At 42.9% G+C, this 20,740-nt stretch overlaps 1 protein-coding gene across 5 annotated transcripts in view; it reads left to right on the forward strand.

The window, feature by feature from the left end:
* The first annotated feature begins 286 nt into the window (after positions 1–286).
* Positions 287–20,740, forward strand: part of LOC130906606 (arf-GAP with GTPase, ANK repeat and PH domain-containing protein 1-like) — a 69,692-nt gene continuing 49,238 nt past the window's right edge. For 3 of the 5 annotated variants that reach the window (XM_057821098.1, XM_057821106.1, XM_057821112.1), the window contains exon 1: positions 5,712–13,123. In XM_057821098.1, coding sequence (XP_057677081.1) covers positions 11,470–13,123 — 1,654 coding nt within the window. In that variant the 5' untranslated portion in view covers positions 5,712–11,469. Of the gene's footprint in view, positions 2,444–5,711; positions 13,124–20,740 lie in introns of those variants that run through there. The other 2 variants (XM_057821128.1, XM_057821119.1) reach the window with 2 other exon arrangements.

Below are 20,740 nucleotides of genomic sequence, written 5' to 3' on the forward strand. Positions count from 1 at the left end.
CTCCCCCAAGGGAGCAGTGATGCCAAATGAAGCTTCTCAAAGCAATAAAGCTTTGCAGCCAATCGCTTCAAAACTTCATGGTGGTTCTTAGACAGTCATATGATGCCACTGTCAAATAATGTTTTACCGGTTAATATCTTCTGGAGTAAATATCCCATAATACAGTGAGGACAGCTGCAGTTTATAGTCCAGTGTGGCTTATCTATGAACAAATGTCATTTTCAGAACAAATTTGGTGGGTGGCGGCTTATAAATAGGCGCGCCTTATAGTCCGAAAATTTTGGTAGTTAGCAGTAAAAAGTACATTTTCCCATTCAATGGTCACTTCCTGTTAATTTTGAGGCATTTCCGGGTCTCTCGCTGTTGATTTTAGGTCACTTACTGAGGATTTTGGGGCATTTCCGGGTATTTTCCTGTTCACTGGTCACTTTTTGTTGATTTGGGGGGATTTGCGGGTCTCTTACTGTTGAGCTTGGTCCATTTACGGTTCTTTTACAATTGATTATAGGTGACTTTCCGAGGATTTTGGGGCATTTCCGAGTCTCTTCCTGTTCACTGGTCACTTCCTGTTGCTTTTGGGGAATTTCTAGATGTTTTACTCTTGATTTTGACTTGATGTTGACTTTCTGAGGATTTTGCCGAATTTCTAGGTCACTTCCTGTTGATTTTGGGTCATTTTCTGAGGATTTTGGGGCATTTACGGGTCTCTTACTGTTGATTTTGGGTCACCTCTGAAGATTTTTGGATATTTCTGTGTCACTTCCTATTGATTTTGGGCCATTTCCGGTTCTGTAACTGTTGATTTCGGGTGACTTTATGAGGATTTTCAAGCATTTCCGGGTCACCTCCTGTTCAATTTGGGTGAATTTCTTGATGATTGATGATTTTGACTTCAAATTGACTTTCTGAGGAAGATTTTGGCACATTTCAGAGTGTCTTGCTGTTCGCTGCTCACTTCCTGTTGATTTTGGGACATTTATGGGTCACTCCTTGTTTATTTTTGGGCATTTCCGGGTCTCTTACTGTTGATTTCGGGTCACTTTCTGAGGGTTTGGGGGCATTTCGAGGTCTTTTCCTGTTCTCTGGTCACTTCCTCTTGATTTATTGGTCGCTCCCTGTTGATTTCATGGCATTTCCAGGTCTCTTACTGTTGCTTTCGGGTCACTTTGTGAGGAGTTTGTGGCATTTGTGGGTCTCTTCCTATTCACTGGTCACTTCCGGTTGATTTTGGAGCATTTATGGATCACTTTCTCTTGATTATGGGGAATTTCTGGATCTTTTATAGTTGATTTTAGGTAACTTTTTGAGGATTTTGGGGCATTTCCAAGTTCGTTTTTGTTCACTGGTCACTTTTTGTTGATTTTGGGCATTTATGGGTCACTCCCTGTTGATTTTTGGACATTTCCGGGGCTCTTACTGGTAATTTCAGGTCACTTTATGAGGATTTTGAGGCATTTACGGGTCACGTCCTGTTCAACGGTCACTTCCTGTTGATTTTGGGGCATTTCCGGGTCTTTTAGTGCTGATTTCTGGTCACTTTCTGAGGGTTGGGGGTATTTCCGGGTCCCATCCTGTTCACTGGTCAATTCCTGTTAATTTTGAGGCATTTATGGGTTGCTCCCTGTTGATTTTGTGGCATTTCCGGGTCTCTTACTGTTGCTTTTGGGTCACTTTCTGAGGATTTTGGGGGTATTTCTGGGTCCCTTCCTGTTTAATGGTCACTTCCTGTTGATTTGGGGCATCTATGGGTCAGTCCTTCTTGATTTTGGGGCATTTCCGGGTCTCGTACTGTTGATTTCGGGTCACTTTCTGAGGGTTTTGGGGCATTTCCGAGTCTTTTCCTAGTCACTGGTCACTTCCGATTAATTTTGGGGCATTTACGGGTCACTTTCTCTTGATTATGGAGAATTTCTGGATCTTTTATAGTTGATTTTGGGTCACTTTTTGAGGATTTTGGGGCATTTACGAGTCACGTCGGGGTGAACGTTCGTTCATTAGCTCCTCCCAGTCAAAATGGATTGGACGTCTAGCGCCGTCAGTGGCAGCCAATAGGTTAACAAGTTCAATATTCATATAGGTTAGCAATACATGATTTTTTTTTGTATCAGTAAACAAGTACAAGTAAAGCCGCCCGCTTCGTCGACAAAGGAAGTGAAGTTTGCGTGGCGCTTTCAACCGCAACGAGCCGTCAAAGCGGCTCGAAAAAAGGAAGTCAGTCGAGTCGAGTCTTTCCTTCCCGCCGAGCTTAAACGGGCCGTAGCGGTTCGACGGGCCCCGCGAGCGACCATGAGCGCCAAATGGCTCAACTCGGCCGCCATCAAAGCGGAGGTCAAAAGGTTCGAATCGCTGTACGCCGGCATCGCCAGACTTTCCAAGCAACTGGAGAAGATCGCCGATTCGCAGCTTCGCTCAGGCCTTCAAGTTTACCTCCGTGGGATCGAAGGTAAGATGCGCTAAAAATGCTAATTCTGCTTTGCTCAATGGGTCACTTCCTGTGGATTTTTGCTCTCTTCCCGTACATTTTGAGGCATTACATCTTACTTACTGTATATTTTGGATCATTTCCTGTTGCTTTTAGGGCATTTTCAGGTCACTTGCTGTTCATTGGTCACTTCCTGTTGATATTGTGTCACTTCCCTGTTCATTTTAGGGTACTTGCAGTACTGTTAACTTTGGGTCACTTTCTGTGCATTGTGGGGCATTTCTTGTTGATTTTGGAGAGACGGCGAGAACCAAAAGTGATACTTGCCATGTGGCAAAATGGATTTTGACATGTGGCATTTTTTGGGGGGGTGTGTGGCATTTTTTTGGGGGTATATGTGAATTTCAACGGCCATGCGCATCCACGTCATTGACGGCTATGCACGTCCAAATTTTCCATTCATTTTAAATGGCAGAAAACGTGTAGGGGAGTGGGGGGAGGTCTGGGCTCCGATCTCGCGTCGCCCTGCGGCGGCTCCTCGGTGTTCTCCTGCTTCCGCCTTCCCCTCTCTACTCTGCCTGGGTATCCGCCCTGTGCTGTGTCGCGGGTTCCTGGCTGGACGCCGGTGTGTCGGCTGGATGTCGCCTGCTCTTGCGGGGGACCCCGTCCTGGGCTTGGTGGGCCGTTAGGGGTCCCGTGGCATGCCGTGCCAGTTGGGGGGCTGCGGCTGTGGCTCATGGGCCGGGTGGGCGGACGTGGGTGGAGGTGGGCATGGGGTTGGTGGTGCGTCCCCTCTTCCCATCCCTGAAGGCCGTTTGATGAGGGCGCGGGTGGCCCGGGGGACCACCCGGGGGACCACCCTGGATCCCGGGGGGGTGACGATGGCTCCTTTTCTGGGCTGCGGGAGGAGGGATGGAGTGCGCTGGCTCCCCCCCGGGCCAGCTGGGTGGGGGGCCGTGGCCCTGGGTTGGTGCCCGCGTGGCATCTTCGCCCGTCTGGGTGGCTGTCGTGTGTTTGGTAGGGCTCGCACGCGGCTGGATGGGATTGACCGCGCTCGGGTGGGAGAGGGCCCTAGTGCTGGGATTGGCGATTGGGCGGCGTAGGATCGGTTGCCTACAGGCTTACACTCACAAGGGATTCACACGGACCTGATTTGTGTACAATCCACCGCTCCCAATCACTTATCCTATAGACTCCCCCACCCTCTCCCCTTCTTTCCCTGGTCAACAGGCCCCCCACATGGTGTCAACTGGAAATACATCTAGCTGACAATAGCACCAACATATTCATAGTTAGTGTAGGCGTTTAATGTTTTTTTTGTTGTTGTTTGTGTTTCTTTTCTTTCTTTTCTTGTGTTTTTTTTTTGTCCTTTCTTCTTTTCCCCCATAACCCCTTCCTGCTCGCTGCATTGTCATGATAAACGAGGTATGTTGAATGATCACAATGGGAGTATGTCATACTCTCAATGTGAAACATTAAAACTGTTCAAACAAACTGGACACTTAGACTTCCATTCCCCGTGTCACTTCCTGTTGATTTTGGGGCTTTTCCCGGTCACTTCCTTGTTAATTTTAGGGTACTTACAGTACTGTTAATTTTAGGTCACTTCCTGTACATACTGGAGTCACTTCCTGCTGATATCAGGCCACTTCCTTGTTATTTTTTAGGATACTTGCCGGTCACTAACTCTTGATTTTAGGTCACTTCCTGTACATGTGGGATCATTTCCTGTTGATTTTGGGGGAATTTCCGTGTCACTGTCTGTTCATTGGTCACTTCCTATTCATTTTTGGGCATTTAGAGGCCAGTTCCTGTTGTTTTTGGATCACTTCTTGTTCATATGTAAATTCCTGTTTATTCTGGAGCAATTCTGTGTCACTTCCTAATGATTTTGATTTTATTTCAAGTATTCAAATCCGAATAAACAGTAAATTGCCACTGAAATAGGAATTGGCCACACAATAAACAGGAAGTGATCAAAAAACAACAGGAAGTGACCTGTAAATGCCCCAAAAACAACAGGGAGTGACCCACGGGAGTTTATGCAACTGAAAAGCAAGCATCCCAACTCAATTTATCCAGAAATTGCATTTTCTAGTTCACCTAAGCTGTACCATACCATAATGTTTTTTTGTCAAATATCAGTTTTTAGATTTTAAATTGATATCCATTTATTTATTTTAGTTCGTTTTCAGACAGCGAATGCACATTAATAAACATAACGCAATTGTACCCAAATTAGCCAAAAGGCTAGTTTTGACAGCAATAGACGTCCCAGTTCATTCGCTGCCAGCCCTCTCACAAGGGATTGGACGTCTAGCGAGGTGTATCTCTTTTAAGCAGCCGTCAACTCGGATCAAGGCCCCGCCGAGGATGCGTTTGCTTTGATTCTCCCTCAGCCTAATTATGCCAAAATTCACTCGAATGTTGTTGAAAACACACGCGGGGCGGGACTGATCTCAATGTGAGCCAGACCTCAAAGCTCGGCCAATCCCCGAGAGGCATAACAGATAAAAGAAGTGTTCTGTGGTGGTTTAAATCAGGAAGCAGCTCCGTCTTTTAGGAAGAGCTGTCATTTCTAGCTGCAAATTTAGAGTTTGGATGGAGACGAGTCGACTAGCTAGCAACTAGCTAGTCACTAGGGTGAGAAGCTGAGGCCATGGGAAATTAACATCTCGTAAAAGGAAAGTGACTTTGCGAGCAGTTGCAGGGCAGGAGACAGGAAATAGGCTGCACGTCACTCCATCCGTTCGCAACTCTTTCATTGCCATTGATGATGACAGACGTCCAATGCGTACTGCAAGCAACACGTCACTTTTGCTCATTAACATTCATGACGTTAGCAATTGTGGCCAGGTGGGTCAACCTCCCGTTTGTCCCTAATAGTAAATGAATGGAAAGAGTGTATGTTTACTGAGCTAAACATACCAATTCTTTCTGAAAATGATGTCCCTGGTGCCAAATTCACTGGTAAAGATGTGGAAGAACATACAAATGTTCAGTTAAAGAGATGGCTTGAGTGTCGAGGTCTAAAAAAGACGAGCCGACCTGATCCAGAGTTAGCTTTTTTATCGATACCCGTTTCTTGTGTGCATTGCCTTACACCATTGACAATGACATTCTCCTGTTTCAACAATCTATCCTTTACTACCATATGCCCTGTCTTTCTTATATATTATATACCTACCTGTCCGACCGCACACAATTTGTCAAACTTGGCCCCCACTCCGCTGGTGTGCCCCAGGGTTCTGTCCTGGGGCCGCTTCTCTTTATCATTTACATTCTCCCCCTCAGTTCCATCTTCCGCAAACATTCACTTCCACTGTTACGCGGATGACACCCAGCTCTACATTTCCTCAAAACCAACCTCCTCCCTTCCTCCCTCACTCTCTGTTTAGATGACATTGACTCTTGGCTCTCCTCTAACCTCCTCCTACTCAACAGCTCAAAATCAGAAGTCCTCCTGGTTGGAACCATCGGCATGTTATCTCATGTCAATAAGTTCTCTATTACCATCAACAATGTACCGATCTCTCCTTCTACTCAGGTTAAGAGTCTGGGTGTCATCCTAGACAGCATGCTCTCCTTCCGGTCACGTATCAACGGCATCACCAGATCCGCCTACTTCCACCTTAGCAATATTTCTCGTCTCCTCCCTTCCCCCCTCACCCGCAATACCGCTTCCACCCTGGTCTGTAGTCTAATAACCTCCCAGCTCGATTACTGTAACTCCCTACTCTTTGGTCTCCCTAACAATTCTCTTTCAAAAACTGCTGCTCCTCCAGAACTCAGCAGCACGCTTCATCACCCGGACCCCTGCCACACACCACATCACCCCCATCCTCTGTCAGTTTCACTGGCTTCCAGTCAAATAAAGAATCAATTACAAGATTATCATCATTACCTTCAAAGCACTCCATGGCCTGGCCTTCGTAATCTACTCTGTTTAAACAATCTACCCCATCCACTTCGCTCTTCCACGATCCTTCACCTTTCCGTCCCCCCGTGTCCGTCTCTCCACCTTTGGTTCTAGAGCTTTTAGTCACTGTGCCCCTGCTCTGGAACTCCCTACCCCCTGACCTTCACAATATATCTACCCTGTCACTCTTCAAATCCAGACTCAAAACACACCTGTTTACTCTTTCTTACCCACCATGATCCCCAGCTCTGTTTTATCTTTACGTCTATTTGTTGTGCTTTCAATCTTTTTATGATTGTTTTTAGGGCCCGAGCACTAAGCAGCGAGAGCTATATTGTAATGCAAAGGATTTTCTTTTCTTAGCAAATGAAAATGGCCAATTTGGAGGCCTGAACATGCTTGAAAACTCACCAAAATTTGCACATACATGCGGCTTTTCGTAAATTTAGATAACTTTGCATCGTTGCGAAAAAATAAAACAAAATGGCTCAGTGGCGCCCCCTTGATTTTTTAAAAAAAGGCCTCTCCATTTAGGTTTTTTCAATGTACAGCAATAAAGTTAGGGGAGTCGATAGCTTGTGCAAAAGTGCTCCAAAAAGTCTTTTTGCACTCATATTCCAAACCCAACATGAAATCGAATATTTTTGATTGAATGTGAATTTTTTATTGATTTACAGGGTGCACATTTGAGACCTTGTCGCCTAGGGCGTTAGTTGGATCGTCTTCAAAATTAGTGAGACTGTTCAGGAGACATATGAGATCTTAAGTTTTCAAAATAGTGCATTTTCATTTGTGGGTCTGACCTGGGCAGGCTGCCAAAGTCGGCCATTTTTTGGCAAAACACTAAATTCAATAAAGGCTAATAACAATAAAATGACTAATAACTCCATCATACAACGTTCAATCTTTTTCATATTTAGCATGTACGTGAGGTATACCTGCCCATTAAGCCTGGCGACCCCTAGTGGGAACAGGAAATGCCCTTTGTTACGAGACTGGCTCCTCCTCAGGTCATTCATTGTCAGACAGAAGCAGCACGGCAAAACGACACGCTAAAAAATAAGTAAAAATATCAAAATGGCTTACCTCTTCCTCTTCTGAATCACCTTGGCCCCCAACAAAATGTTCACTGCAAATGAAGTGTGAATGGCTTCACCTTACTGGCCTTAAACTGGTCTTTTGGACATCCACACAAGTTAATTAATTCTGAACATTTTTTCCTCTGAGTTTTTGGTTTCAGGAAATGTATGAAGAAAAATATCCTTCATACGTCGTAATGTCTAGAGTCGTTTCTACAAGTTCGATAGCAGCAGTGTTTGATTGTCCTGTTCTTTTTTGAAAGATTACCGGAGAAAACAAGCAGAAATAATATGGTTTGTATGCGAGGGAGTGTCTATAATGTCCCACTTCCCGAAAATCAACAGAAGGGACCCAAACCAACTAGGAAGTGACCCAAAATCAACAGGAAGTGACCTTGAAATGCCCCAAAATCAACAGGAAGTGAACAAAAATAACGAGGAAGTGAACCAGAAATGCCCCAAAAATTTACAGAACGTGACCTGAAATCAACAGGAAGTGAACTATAATAACCAGGACATGACTTCACATTTTCTCCTCTGAGTTTTTGGTCTCGGTGAATGTATGAAGAAAAACATCCTTCATACGTCGTAATGTCTAGAGTCCTTTCTGCAAGTTCCATAGCAGCAGTGTTTGATCGACCGGTTCTTTTTTGAAAGATTACCGAAGAAAACAAGCAGAAATATTTATGGTTTGTATGCGAGGGCGTGTCTATAATGTCCCACTTCCCGAAAATCAACAGAAGGGACCCAAACTATCTAGGAAGTGACCCAAAATCAACAGGAAGTGACCTCGAAATGCCCCAAAATCAACAGGAAGTGAACAAAAATAACGAGGAAGTGAACCAGAAATGCCCCAAAAATTAACAGAATGTGACCTGAAATCAACAGGAAGTGAACTATAATAACCAGGACGTGACCTTGCAATTCCCCAAAATCAACAGGAAGTACCCAGAAATGCCTCAAAACCATCAGGAAGTGATCCAGAATCAACAGAAAGTGACCTGGGAATGCCTAAAAAAAAATAACAGGAAGTGACCTGAAGATCCCATGACCCATGAGAGAGCAAGGCATCCCCATGCAATTTCTGACCGAGGCTTTATATATTATGATATGACGATTGTCATGTGGCAAATTGTATTCTTGTGGGGATTACCCTTGAAGTGGTCGTTTTAGTCCCCCTTTCCTCACAAAAATTCCCTCCTTTATGGCACTGTGGAAATAGCCACCCTAGCTGCGGCAATAGGATAGTGAGGTAACAATTTATGCCAGCAGCGCCAGGAAGACTGTGACACCTTAGCAACAAACAAGTCGAGCCACCCACTGAGAGGAGGAGGAGGAGGAGCTACGCATTTAGCACATTTGACACAGCCGCTTTAAACCCAATGGCGCCATCAAGGGGCGGATCGGGGTGGCCACCGCCCCCACCCCGTAGATATCCCTCCGATTGTGTCTAGAATCTGACACTGAAGCCATATTGAAATTATTGTTTCCTTCAGAGAGACGGTGGGCCGACCTATAAAATATTTACCTGCCATTGACGGCAATATACGTCCAATCCGTTTTGACTGGGAGGGGTGAACGAATGCCCAAAATCATGAGAACCTGACCTCAAATCAACAGAAAATGGACAGGTAGGGTTCCAAAACCAACAGAAAATGAACCTTAAGAACTCTAAGATTAACGAGGAAGTGACCTGCAAGTGCCCCAAAATCAACAGGAAGTGAACAATGAACAGACAGCAACCTGAAAATGCCCCAAATTCAACAGGAAATGCTCCAAAATGTACCGCTGACCCAAATTCAAAGGACTTGGAAATTCCCCAATATTGACTAATGAGCAGGAAATGATGCAGAAATGCCCTAAAATCAACAGGAAGAGACCAAAATCTACTTTCTGGAAGTTATCTAAACCCAACAGTAAATTAACTGTAAATGCCTCAAAATTGAGATTACCCAGAAATTCCCTAAAATCAATAGGAAATTATCCAAACTGTACAGGAAGTGACCCAAAACCAACAGGAAGTGACCCAGAAATGCCTTAAAATCAATAGGAAATGATCCAAAATGTATAAGAAGTGACCGAGAAATGCCCTAAAATCAACAGGAAGTGACCAAAATCTAATGACATCGACCCCAAATCAACATGAAGTGATCTGTAATTGCCCCAAAACCGAGAGGAAGTTATCTATGATCAAAATGTATAGGAAGCGACAAAAAAAAAAGAAAATGCCCTAAAATCAACAGGAAGTGACCAAAATCGACTGAAATTGACCCAAAATCAACAGGAAGTGACCCAGAAACGTCCTAAAACCAATAGGAAATGATCCAAAATGTATAGGAAGTGACTCAGAAACGCCCTAAAATGAACAGGAAGTCACCAAAATCGACTGAAATTGACCCAAAATCAACAGAAAGTGACCCATAAGTGCCGCAAAATCAACAGGAAATGATCCAAACTCAACAGCAAACTACAAAATGCCATTTCTAGAGTAATATTAAGTCACTTCCTGTTAATTTAGGGGCATTTCAGGGTCACTTCCTGTTGTTTTTGACGTACATGGCTGTTAATCGCATCGACTTACACATGCATCAATGTAATCCAAGTACAGCGGCATCAATAGAATCAGCACACACGGCTGTCAATGGCATCGACATACATGGCCGTCAGTGGCATGGACGTGCATGGATGTTAATGGCATCGACTTACTTGTGTGCCAGTTGAATGGCAGTGAGCTGTAATGGCAAGTTTTTGGTCAAAAATCACAACTACTCATGTTTTTCAACCATTGAAAATGAATGGGAAATTAAGTCCATTAGAAATGAATGGAACGACGTACCTTACATAGCAATGGAATCCCATTGGAAACGAATGGGAAATTTTTGGCCAAATTTTGGGGGAACTGTACGTTTTTGGAAAATTATGTTTTATGCCCCTTACCTTTCTGAAATTTTTGATTAATGATTTATGTGAATTGGATAGAAAATTGTAGGACTAGATACATTATTTCTTTTAAATCCCCAGCAAATGATTCAAAATGTACAGGAAGCGACCATAAGCTAACCCATAAATCACCTAAAATTAACAAGTGACCAAAAAATGAGCTCATATGGCTCCTCCTAGTCCAAAGGAATTGAACGTCTAACGTCAACAATAGCACTGAAAAATGAGAATTCAAAGCCATTTAAATGCTCCAAAATTAACAGGAAGTGATCAAAAATCTAAAGGAAGTGACACAAAAATGCACCAAAATGAATAGGGAGTGAGGTAAAATCTACAGGAAGAGACCTATTAGAGAGAACAACGCATCCCCACACGATTTCCCCTGAAATTGCATTTTCTAGTTTGTGTGTCACAACGAGATTTCAAGCATCCCCATTTGTACACCATTGTGAAAAATTTCCAAAGGCGCCGCTGCTTAACCCCCTCCCATCCACCCCGTAGACACCCCACCCCCGCCTCACCCTGGGAGAAAGATGGAGAGGAGGGGTTGGGATGGGAGGGATGAGCAATAAAGAGCAGAGAGCAAGCACGCTCCGCTGCTGGAGGAATCGGTGAAGACGCAAGATTGTGTGAATCCGAACAAGGAGGGGCGCGCGCAGGGACATTGTCATGTACCAGCAACCGCTGGCACCCGCGCGACGGCGTCTCCGTTGTTCTGAGCCGTGACCGCCGGGGAGACGACGGGAGGGGCGTGATGGCTCCTCCGGTTTTATCGGCGTCTCCTCCCGTTCCTCGTCCCTCGACGTCCTTCCTGAACGGAGGCTGCCGCCCGCATGCGTGTGAAGCCTGAGGAACCGGCGCTCGCCATCCAGACCAAATACTTCCAGACCTCATTATTTTTGCGGTATTTACCTCGCATGGTTCTGCATTTTATCTTGCAGAAGAACCGCAGGGATAAAATGGAGGGTGCTACAAGAAGGTCAATCGAGGACCAGGGATGAAGATTGGTCAGCCTCGGTAAGCGCTCCTGTGATCTTCAGGAACAAAAGAGTTGGAGAGGAACTTCAATCGAAAGCTCGAACAAAAGAGAAGGTGGATTTGGGGAATGGATGAAGCTAATTGGAGAAACTGCATCTCTTCCCGTCTCACCGTCGGATTCTTCCGCATCCCGATACTCTGACAGCGTCAGTAGTTCACGTCCCCGTTTGGGCTTTCGTTCGTTTACTGCGTGTCAACCCAAGCCGGACCCCATGAGCGACGGCGGCGCCTTGCAGCAGCGCACCACTTACCTCATCTCCCTAACCTTGGTCAAGGTAGAGGCAGTGGAGGAGAATGCAGGGGAAATCCAGAGGAGCACCCCGGGGAGGGAGGAGAGAAAGGTGGGGACTGGAGAAAGCGAGCTCCAACCTCTGGAGGCTCCTCTGCAATCAAGTAAAGTCAAAGATGAAACTCTGTGTATCCCCTCCCAGCCAGAAAGAGACACGAGTCCAAAGTCTCTAGACCCAGACTTGAGGGAACCAGAGATAGAGGAGGAGAATGCATGGGAGGTCCAGAGAAGCACCCTGGGGAGGGAGGAGAGCAAGGTGGGGACTGGCGAAACCTCACTCCAACTTCTGGAGACTCCTGACCAGTCAAACAAGGTCAAAGATGGAGGAAGCACCTTGAAAGATGAACCGCCGTCCATCCTCTTCCAGCCAGAGACATCCACAAGTCCAAAGTCTGTAGACCCAGACTTGCGGAAACCAGAGATAGAGAAGGAGAACGAATGGGAGGTTCAGAGAAGCACCCCAGGGAGGGAGGAGAGCAAGGTGGGGACTGGCGAAACCTCACTCCAACCTCTGGAGGCTCCTGTCCAATCGAGCGAGGTCAAAGATGGAGGTAGGACCTTGAAAGATAGACCACTATGTATCTCCTTCCAGCCAGAAAGAACCACAAGTCCAAAGTCTGTAGACCCAGACTTTAGGAAACTGGAGATAGAGGAGGAGAATGCATGGGAGGTTCAGGGGAGGGATGAGTGCAAGGTGGGGATTGGAGAAACCTCAGTCCAACCTCTGGAGGCTAAAGCTCCTGTCCAATCCAATGAAGTCAAAGATGGTGCTCCGACCTTGAAAGATGGCCCACCATGGATCCACTTCCAGCCAGAAAGAGCCACGAGTCCAAAATCTGTAGACCCAGAGACGATCCGTAGCGCCCCTGAAACGAAGCAATCCTGGCCTACGGAGACGCTAGAACCCGTCCGTACCCCGACTAGGACTAGCCTGCCCATCCGTCCTGTCAGTCTGCTGAAATCACACGGCTGCACATCCGCCCGCGGCCGGGACTCCAGGGAGGCTCGGGAACGTAGCCCCGCCTCAGCCCAGAGTCTGGACCGCAAAGACAGCCGGGTGCCTTCGCGTTCGCCAGGCCCGTGCAGGGCCTCCTGGGCGGAGGCCGGCGGGACGGATCTGTGGAGGGACGCGCGGGACGAGGTCCCGGCAGCTGCGCCACGCAAGGATAGACTCAAGTCGGGTTCCGGTTCACTCCCCGTACCGGCTAGCCGGGCTAGCAAAGCTCCCCGCAAGGGGAAGAGTCGCACGCTGGATAACAGCGACTTGAAGAGCCTCTCTCAAGACCTGGCGCTGAGCAAGGAGGCCCAGCAGGGCCAGCGAGGGGCCTCCAAGGATAGGAAGATGTTGAAATTCATCAGCGGCATTTTCACCAAGAGCAATTCGGGGCCATCACCAAGCCCGCTCTTTATTCAGAGGGACTCCAGCGAGGAGGAAGGTAAGGGGTGGCAAACATTTGGCCCCGGGGGCCAGGTCCGGTCCGCCATGTCATTTCGGCTGGCCTGTGAAAGTTCATGTTTCTTGCCAAACTATTTACAGTATATACGGTACAATACAAAAATAGAGTTTTTTTTTTTTTCATGCTTTAAATTTTCAACATTTGAATGAATAAATAATTTGAAAAATAAAAAGACTTATATCATTATTATAATCATATTATTGTATTTCTTAAAAACTCAAAGTTTAAAAATATTAACTGTTTTTTCTTTAAAACAAATAAACAACTAAAAATCTTTTTACGAAACTTACAAAAAAAGAACTATGAAAAGGCTGAAAAATTAATAATTCAAAAATGTAAATAAAAACAAAGAATTAAAAATAATTTCCTTTTTATAATTTAAGAAATTAAATAGGATTTTTTATTGTTTTTTTCATCAATCAATTTTTTTTAAATTAAAAACTGTAACTAAATTTTAAAAAATGGGGAAAAATACTATAAAAAGGCCAAAAAAATAATTAAAAACATAAAAATTGAAAATTGAATAAAATAAAATTTTTGTATCCACTTTTTTATTTTTAAAAAGTGTAACTAAATTTAAAAAAAAAAAGAATGAATAAAGTTCTATGAAAAGGCTAAAACCGCAATAATTAAAAAATGTCAATACAAATAAAGAAATAAAAAAGTTTTATTTTATTCATAATTTAATGAGGATTTTTAGTTTTTCCCCCCACCTTGTTCTTTTATTAAAAAGTGTAACTAAATTTTAAAAAATGAAAAAAGAATATGTACTATAAAGAAGCTGAAAAATGATTAATTTAAAAAAAAAAACCTAAAAAATATTTGCCGTTTTTTTCCTTTAAAAAAAAAAAAAAAAATGTAACCACATTTCAAAAAATTAAATATGTACTATAAAAATCCTAAAAATCTAACAGTAATTTAATAAATGTAAATAAAAAGAATAAAAAAAACATTTACTGTTTCAAAATAAAAAGGAAATTTTACTGTTTTTTCCCCACTTTTTTTTTTCTTTCAAATTAACAAGTGTAACTACATTTTCAAAAATTAAAAACTAAATAAGTACGGTAAAGAGGTTGAAAAGTTAATAAGTAATTAAAACCTACATATATATATATATATTTATATATAGACTGTTTTTTCATACATATTTATAACTGGAAAAATATGCATATATATACATATATATATATATATATATATATATATATATATATATATATATATATATATATATATATATATATATATACACGATGAAGAAGCGAATTATGAAAAATAAAGAAGAAAACATTTGCTATTAAGATTTTGGACAATTTTTTGATCAACAATGTCGCTAAATCACAGTTGTCAAACTGGCGGTCCGTGGGCCGCCTTGTCCTTTTGTGTTGCCCGTAAAAGTACTGTAAATCATGTGCTTCAACTTCCTAATTCTCGCTAAAATAAAAAGTACATAAAATATAAACATTTAAAATATTTACTGTTTTTTCCCTGCTGCCTCAACATTTAAAAATAACAAAATATATATTATTATTATTAGGCTACTATTACTATTTTCCTTATTGTTTATTAATTGGTTTTTTAAAAAACTAAAAATTAAAAAACTGTTTTTTCTAACTTTGTAAGAAAACTTTGTTCCCTGCCATCCTACCACTTCAAATGGATTGGACGTCTTCTAGCGATAAACCCATTTCAATTGATGGCAGACTCATAAAAACAGCTTTCATTGCCCCAACTAACATGGCCGCCACGAGGCGACGTTCCCATCAAAGTCAATGCATTGACATTCAAATGAAGTCAGAACTAGCTTATTGTCAATTATAGTAACGTTTGACTCATTGACTCAATTGACTCATTTTCAGTCCAATCCATTTGAAGTACGTGGCTCGGCAGAAAAGAGAAAACTTTGTTCCCTGCCATCCTACCACTTCAAACAGATCGGGCACCTACTAGTGATAAACTAATTTCAATTGATGGCAGAAGCATGAAAACAGCTATAATTGCCCCTACCAACATGGCCGCCACTGGGCAACGTTCCCATCAAAGTCAATGCATTGACATTCAAATGAAGTCAGAACTAGCTAATTTCTCAATTAATGTCAAAGCATCTGCAATTTACTCATTATCTGTCCAATCCATTTGAAGTAGGAGGGTCTGCATCAAATGAATGACCGTGCCACCCTCCCACTTCAAACAGATTGGGCATCTACAGTGATAAACTAATTTCAATTGATGGCAGAAGCACGAAAACAGCTTTCATTGCCCCTACCAACATGGCCGCCATGAGGCGACGTTCCCATCAAAGTCAATGCATTGACATTCAAAAGAAGTCAGAACTTGCTTATATCTCAATTAATGTCAAAGCATCTGCAATTTACTCATTATCTGTCCAATCCATTTGAAGTAGGAGGGTTGACAGCGAATGAACGAACGTGCCACCCTCCCACTTCAAATAGATTGGGCACCTAAAATTGATAAACTAATTTCAATTGATGGCAGAGGCATGAAAACAGCTTTCATTGACCTTACCAACATGTCTGCCACGAGGCAACATTCCCATCAGAGTCAATGCATTGACATTCAAATGAAGTCAGAATCTGCTTACTTCTTGAAAGAGATGGTTTTATCAATTTCAAACCATCAGCTATTTACTCATTGTCTGCCATTGACGTTAATAGACGTCCAATCCATTTGAAGTGGGAGGTTTGGCCGCGTCAGTTAGCAGCTAACCTCCCAATTTAAACGGATTGGGCGTCTACTAGCGATAAACAAAGGCATTAAAAAGACCTTTCATTGCTTCAAAAATGGGCTTACGTCGGCCATGTTGGTAGGGGCAACATTCCCATCAAAGTCAATGCATTGTCTTTAAAAACAAGTCACAACTAGCTTATTTCTCAACCAATTATCCAAGCTAATTTTTCTACTCGTGGCAAACTCATTTAAATTCAGAGCACGACAACGATTGGACGCACGTCTATCGTCGTCAACAGTTTATTTCCAGCATCGGTCGTGATGCGCAAATTCAAACCGATGACAATTTGAGCACGTACAATAACAAGGGTCTTGGACAGTCTTAATCTAATTCCCCTCTGAGCGTGGGCCCATTTCACGCCGTTGGAGGGATAATCCTCGCATAAGCGTCGCTCTGAATCATATAATGAACACTGGGGGTGGGGGTCGCCGGTGGCGCAGATGGGGCACCGCCGCTTGGGGTGATTTGCAGCTGGTAAAGCTGAAAGTGACACAAATACGCCAAGGCGCGAGGCGGTAGACGCTCACTTGCGTCAAGAGGAGGATGAGCCCTTACTTGGTGAGCTCTAAATAGTCAGAGTATTTTTATTTTCTCCACTTTTTTAGGGCGCCGTAAAGCCCACGTTCGTAAACCTCTCAATTTCACAATAAAAGGATTCACAATAAAAGCTCCCATGTATTTACAATGGCAAAACCATTTCAAGTTTTCACTTCCTGTTGATTTTGGGTCACTTCCTATTGACTTGGGGTCCTTCCTGTTGATTGTGAGGAATTTCCAGGTCAGATTTTGTGTGTTTATGGTTCACGTCCTGTTAATTTGGGAAAATTACAGGTCACTTCCTGATGATTTTGAGGTATTTCTGAGTGACTCCCAGTTGGTTTGGGTCATTTCTTGTTAACTTGGGGCAATTACAGGTCACTTCCTATTGATTTGGGGTTATTTATTAGTCACTTCCTATTGATTTTAGGTCACTTCCTGTTGATTTGGGGTATTTATGAGTCACTTCCTGTTTATTTAGGGTGACTTCCCCTTAATTTGGGACAATTACAGGTCCTGTTGGTTTTGATGCATTCATGGGTCACTACCAATTGACTTTGGGTCACTTTCTATTGATTTTGGGTCACTTTCTGTTAATTTGGGGCAATTACAGACGACTGCCTGTTGATTTTAGGTGACATCCTGTTGCCTTTGGGGCATTTATGAGACACTTCCTGTGAATTTTGGGTGGCTTCATGTTAATTTGGGACAATTTCAGGTCACTTCCTGTTGATTTTGGGACAATTTCAGGTCACTTCCTGTTGATTTTGAAGCATTTCTGAATGACTTCCTCTTGATTTAATGGCATTTAAGGGGTCACTTTCTGTTGGTTTGAGATGTCTTCCTGTTAATTTGGGAAAATTACAGGGCACTTCTTGATGGTTTCTGAGTGACTTCCTGTTAGTTTGGGTCATTTTTTGTTAATGTGGGGCAATTACAGGCCACTTCCTGTTGATTTGGGGGCATTTATGGGTCACTTCCTGTTTGTTTGAGGCAATTACAGACGACTGCCTGTTGATTTTAGGTGACATCCTGTTGACTTTGAGGTATTTATGAGTAACTTCCTGTTGTTTTTGGATGGCTTCTTGTTAATTTGGGACAATTTCAGGTCACTTCCTGTTGATTTTGGGACAATTTCAGGTCACTTCCTGTTGATTTTGGGACAATTTCAAGTCACTCCCTGTTGATTTTGGAGCATTTCTGAATGACTTCCTCTTGATTTAATGGCATTTAGGGGGTCACTTTCTGTTGATTTGAGGTCTCTTACTGTTAATATGGGAAAATTACAGATCACTTCTTGATGATTTTGAGGCATTTCTGAGTGACTTCCTGTTAGTTTGGGTCATTTCTTGTGAATTTGGGGCAGTTACAGGCCACTTCCTGTTGACTGCGGGGGATTTATGAGTCACTTCCTGTTGATTTTGGGTGACCTGTTATTTTGGGACAATTACAGGAAGTGTACTGTTGATTTTTGGGCATTTTTGAATGAGTTCATGATTTTATGGCATGTATGGGGTCGCTTCCTGTTAATTTAAGGCAATTACAGGTCATTTCCTGTTGATTTTGGAGCATTTCTGAGTCACTCCTTATTGTTTTTGGATCATTTTCTATTGATTTTGAGGCATTTCCAGGTTACTTCCTGTTAATACCGGGTGACATCCTGGTGATTTTGGGGCATTTTGGGTCACTTCCTGTTGTCTTTATGCAACTTCCTTTTTACTCAGGGCAATTACAGGTCACTTCCTGTTGATTTTGTGTCATTTTCTTTTCATTTGAAGGCATTTTTGAGGCCAATTCCTGTTGACTTTGACTCACTCCCTGTTGATTTTGGGCAATTCATGTGTCACTCCTGGTGAATTCGGGTCACTCCCTGTTAAATTGGGGGGCATCACAGGTCACTTTGTGTTGATTTTCAGACACTTCCTGTTGATTTGGTGTTTTTTCCTGTTGAATTCTGGGACTTTCTGGGTCACTGAAGCATTTGAATTTGAATCGAGATCCCCGCTTTGTCAACATTGTGACACGAAATATTTGACAAAAACTACTGCTTGTATTTACAGTGTCCCCATTCACATCAATGGTTTAAAAAATGACTTGATATCAACAGGAAGTGACCTAAAAAATACCTCAAATCAACAGGAAGTGGCCGAGAAATGTTCTAGAACCAACAGGAAAATATCCAAAATGTACATGAAGTGACCTCAGAATGTTCCTGAATGTACAGGAAGTGACCCAAAATCAACAGGAAGTCAACTGTAAATACCCTAATTTGAACAAGGAAGTGACCCAAAATTCACTCATTGGCCAACAATAATGTCCTATTCATTTAAACAGAGAAGATTGGCTGCAAATGTGCTACAAGTCCAATCCATTTGGACTAGGAAATTATGTATTTTTTGTCGCGTATTTGAAGGTTTGAGGTTTCGTGTGCTAGCATGTTCCCTCATTGTGTATTCATGCCATTACACAGGCACATTGTGGATTCGCTCAAGTAGTCAGACGACACACGCGCGCGCACACACACCTTCACCCGGCTGGGGCGGAGGAAGTGTTGCCATGGCAACCGGCAGGCAGGCAGAATCTAATGAAACAGAATGGAGGAGGAAGAGGCGGCTTTCTTGCTTGCTACGCCTGACATCAAATCCCTCCTTTAAAAAAATGGGCTGCCATTGGTGAAGCTAGATGTCCAATCTATTTTAACTAGGAGGGCTGGCAGCGAATGAACATCTGTTCATTGGTCACTTCTTGTTGATTTTGGGGCATTTCTGAATGACTTCCTCTTTATTTTATGGCATTTAGGGGTCACTTCCTGTTGATTTTAGGTCACTTCCTGTTAATTTGGGACAATGACAAGTCACTTCCGGCTATTTTGGGTCACTTCCTGTTATTTGTGGCAATTAAAGGTCACTCCCTGGTGATTATGGGGCATTTCTGAGTGACTTCCTGTTGGTTCGGGTCATTTCTTGTTAATCTGGGGCAATTACAGGTCACTTCCTGTTGGTTTTAGGTCACTCCCTTTTAATTTGGGGCAATTACAGGTTGCTTCCTGCTATACTGGGTCACTTCCTGTTATTTGTGGCAATTACAGGTCACTTCCTGATGATTTGGGGGTATTTCTGAGTGACTTCCTCTTGATTTTATGGCATTTATGGGGTCACTTCCTGTTGATATTAGGTCACTTCTAGTTATTTGTGGCAATTACAGGTCACCTGCTGTCAATTTGCAGCAGGTAATCACAGGCAACTTTCTGTTCATTTTTGCTGCTGTAACCACAGGCAACTTTCTGTTCATTTTTGGGTAATTTCTTGTTAATTTGGGGCAATTATAGGTCACTTCCTGTTGATTTCAGGTCAATTCCTGTTAATTTGGGACAATTACAGGCCACTTCCTCTTTATTTTGGGTCACTTCCTATTGATTTGGGGAAATTACAGGTCACTTCCTGATGATTTGGGCTAATTACAGGTGACTTGCTGTTGATTTTAGGTCACTTCCTGTTAATTTGGGGGCAATTATAGGTCACTTTCTGCTATTTTGGGTCACTTCCTGTTGATTTTTGGGTCATTTTTTGTTAATTTTGGGCAATTACAGGTCACTTCCTGTTTATTTCAGGTCACTCCCTGTTAATTTGGGACAATTACAGGACACTTCCTGTTGATTTTGGGTCACTTCCTATTAATTTGGGAAAAATTACAGGTCACTTCCTATGATTTGGGCTATTTACAGGTGACTTGGTGCTGATTTTAGGTCAATTCCTGTTAATTTGGGACAATTACAGGCCACTTCCTCTTTATTTTGGGTCACTTCCTATTGATTTGGGGAAATTACAGGTCACTTCCTGATGATTTGGGCTAATTACAGGTGACTTGCTGTTGATTTTAGGTCACTTCCTGTTAATTTGGGGGCAATTATAGGTCACTTTCTGCTATTTTGGGTCACTTCCTGTTGATTTTTGGGTCATTTCTTGTTAATTTGGGGCAATTACAAGTCACCTCCTGTTGATTTTAGGTCACTTCCTGTTAATTTGGGGCAATTAGAGGCCACTTCTTGTTGATTTTGGTCACTTCCTGTTAATTTGGGGCAATTACAGGTCACTTCCTGCTATTTTGAGTCAGTTCCTGTTATTTGTGGCAATTACAGGTCACTTCCTGATGATTTGGTGTAATCACAGGCAACTTTCTGTTCAGTTTTGGGTAATTTCTTGTTTATTTGGGGCAATTATAGGTCACTTCCTGTTGATTTTGGGTCACTTCCTATTAATTTGGGAAAAATTACAGGTCACTTCCTGATGATTTGGGCTAATTACAGGTGA

The sequence above is a fragment of the Corythoichthys intestinalis genome, chromosome 2 (assembly GCF_030265065.1).
Source record: "Corythoichthys intestinalis isolate RoL2023-P3 chromosome 2, ASM3026506v1, whole genome shotgun sequence".
Lineage (NCBI taxonomy): Eukaryota > Metazoa > Chordata > Actinopteri > Syngnathiformes > Syngnathidae > Corythoichthys > Corythoichthys intestinalis.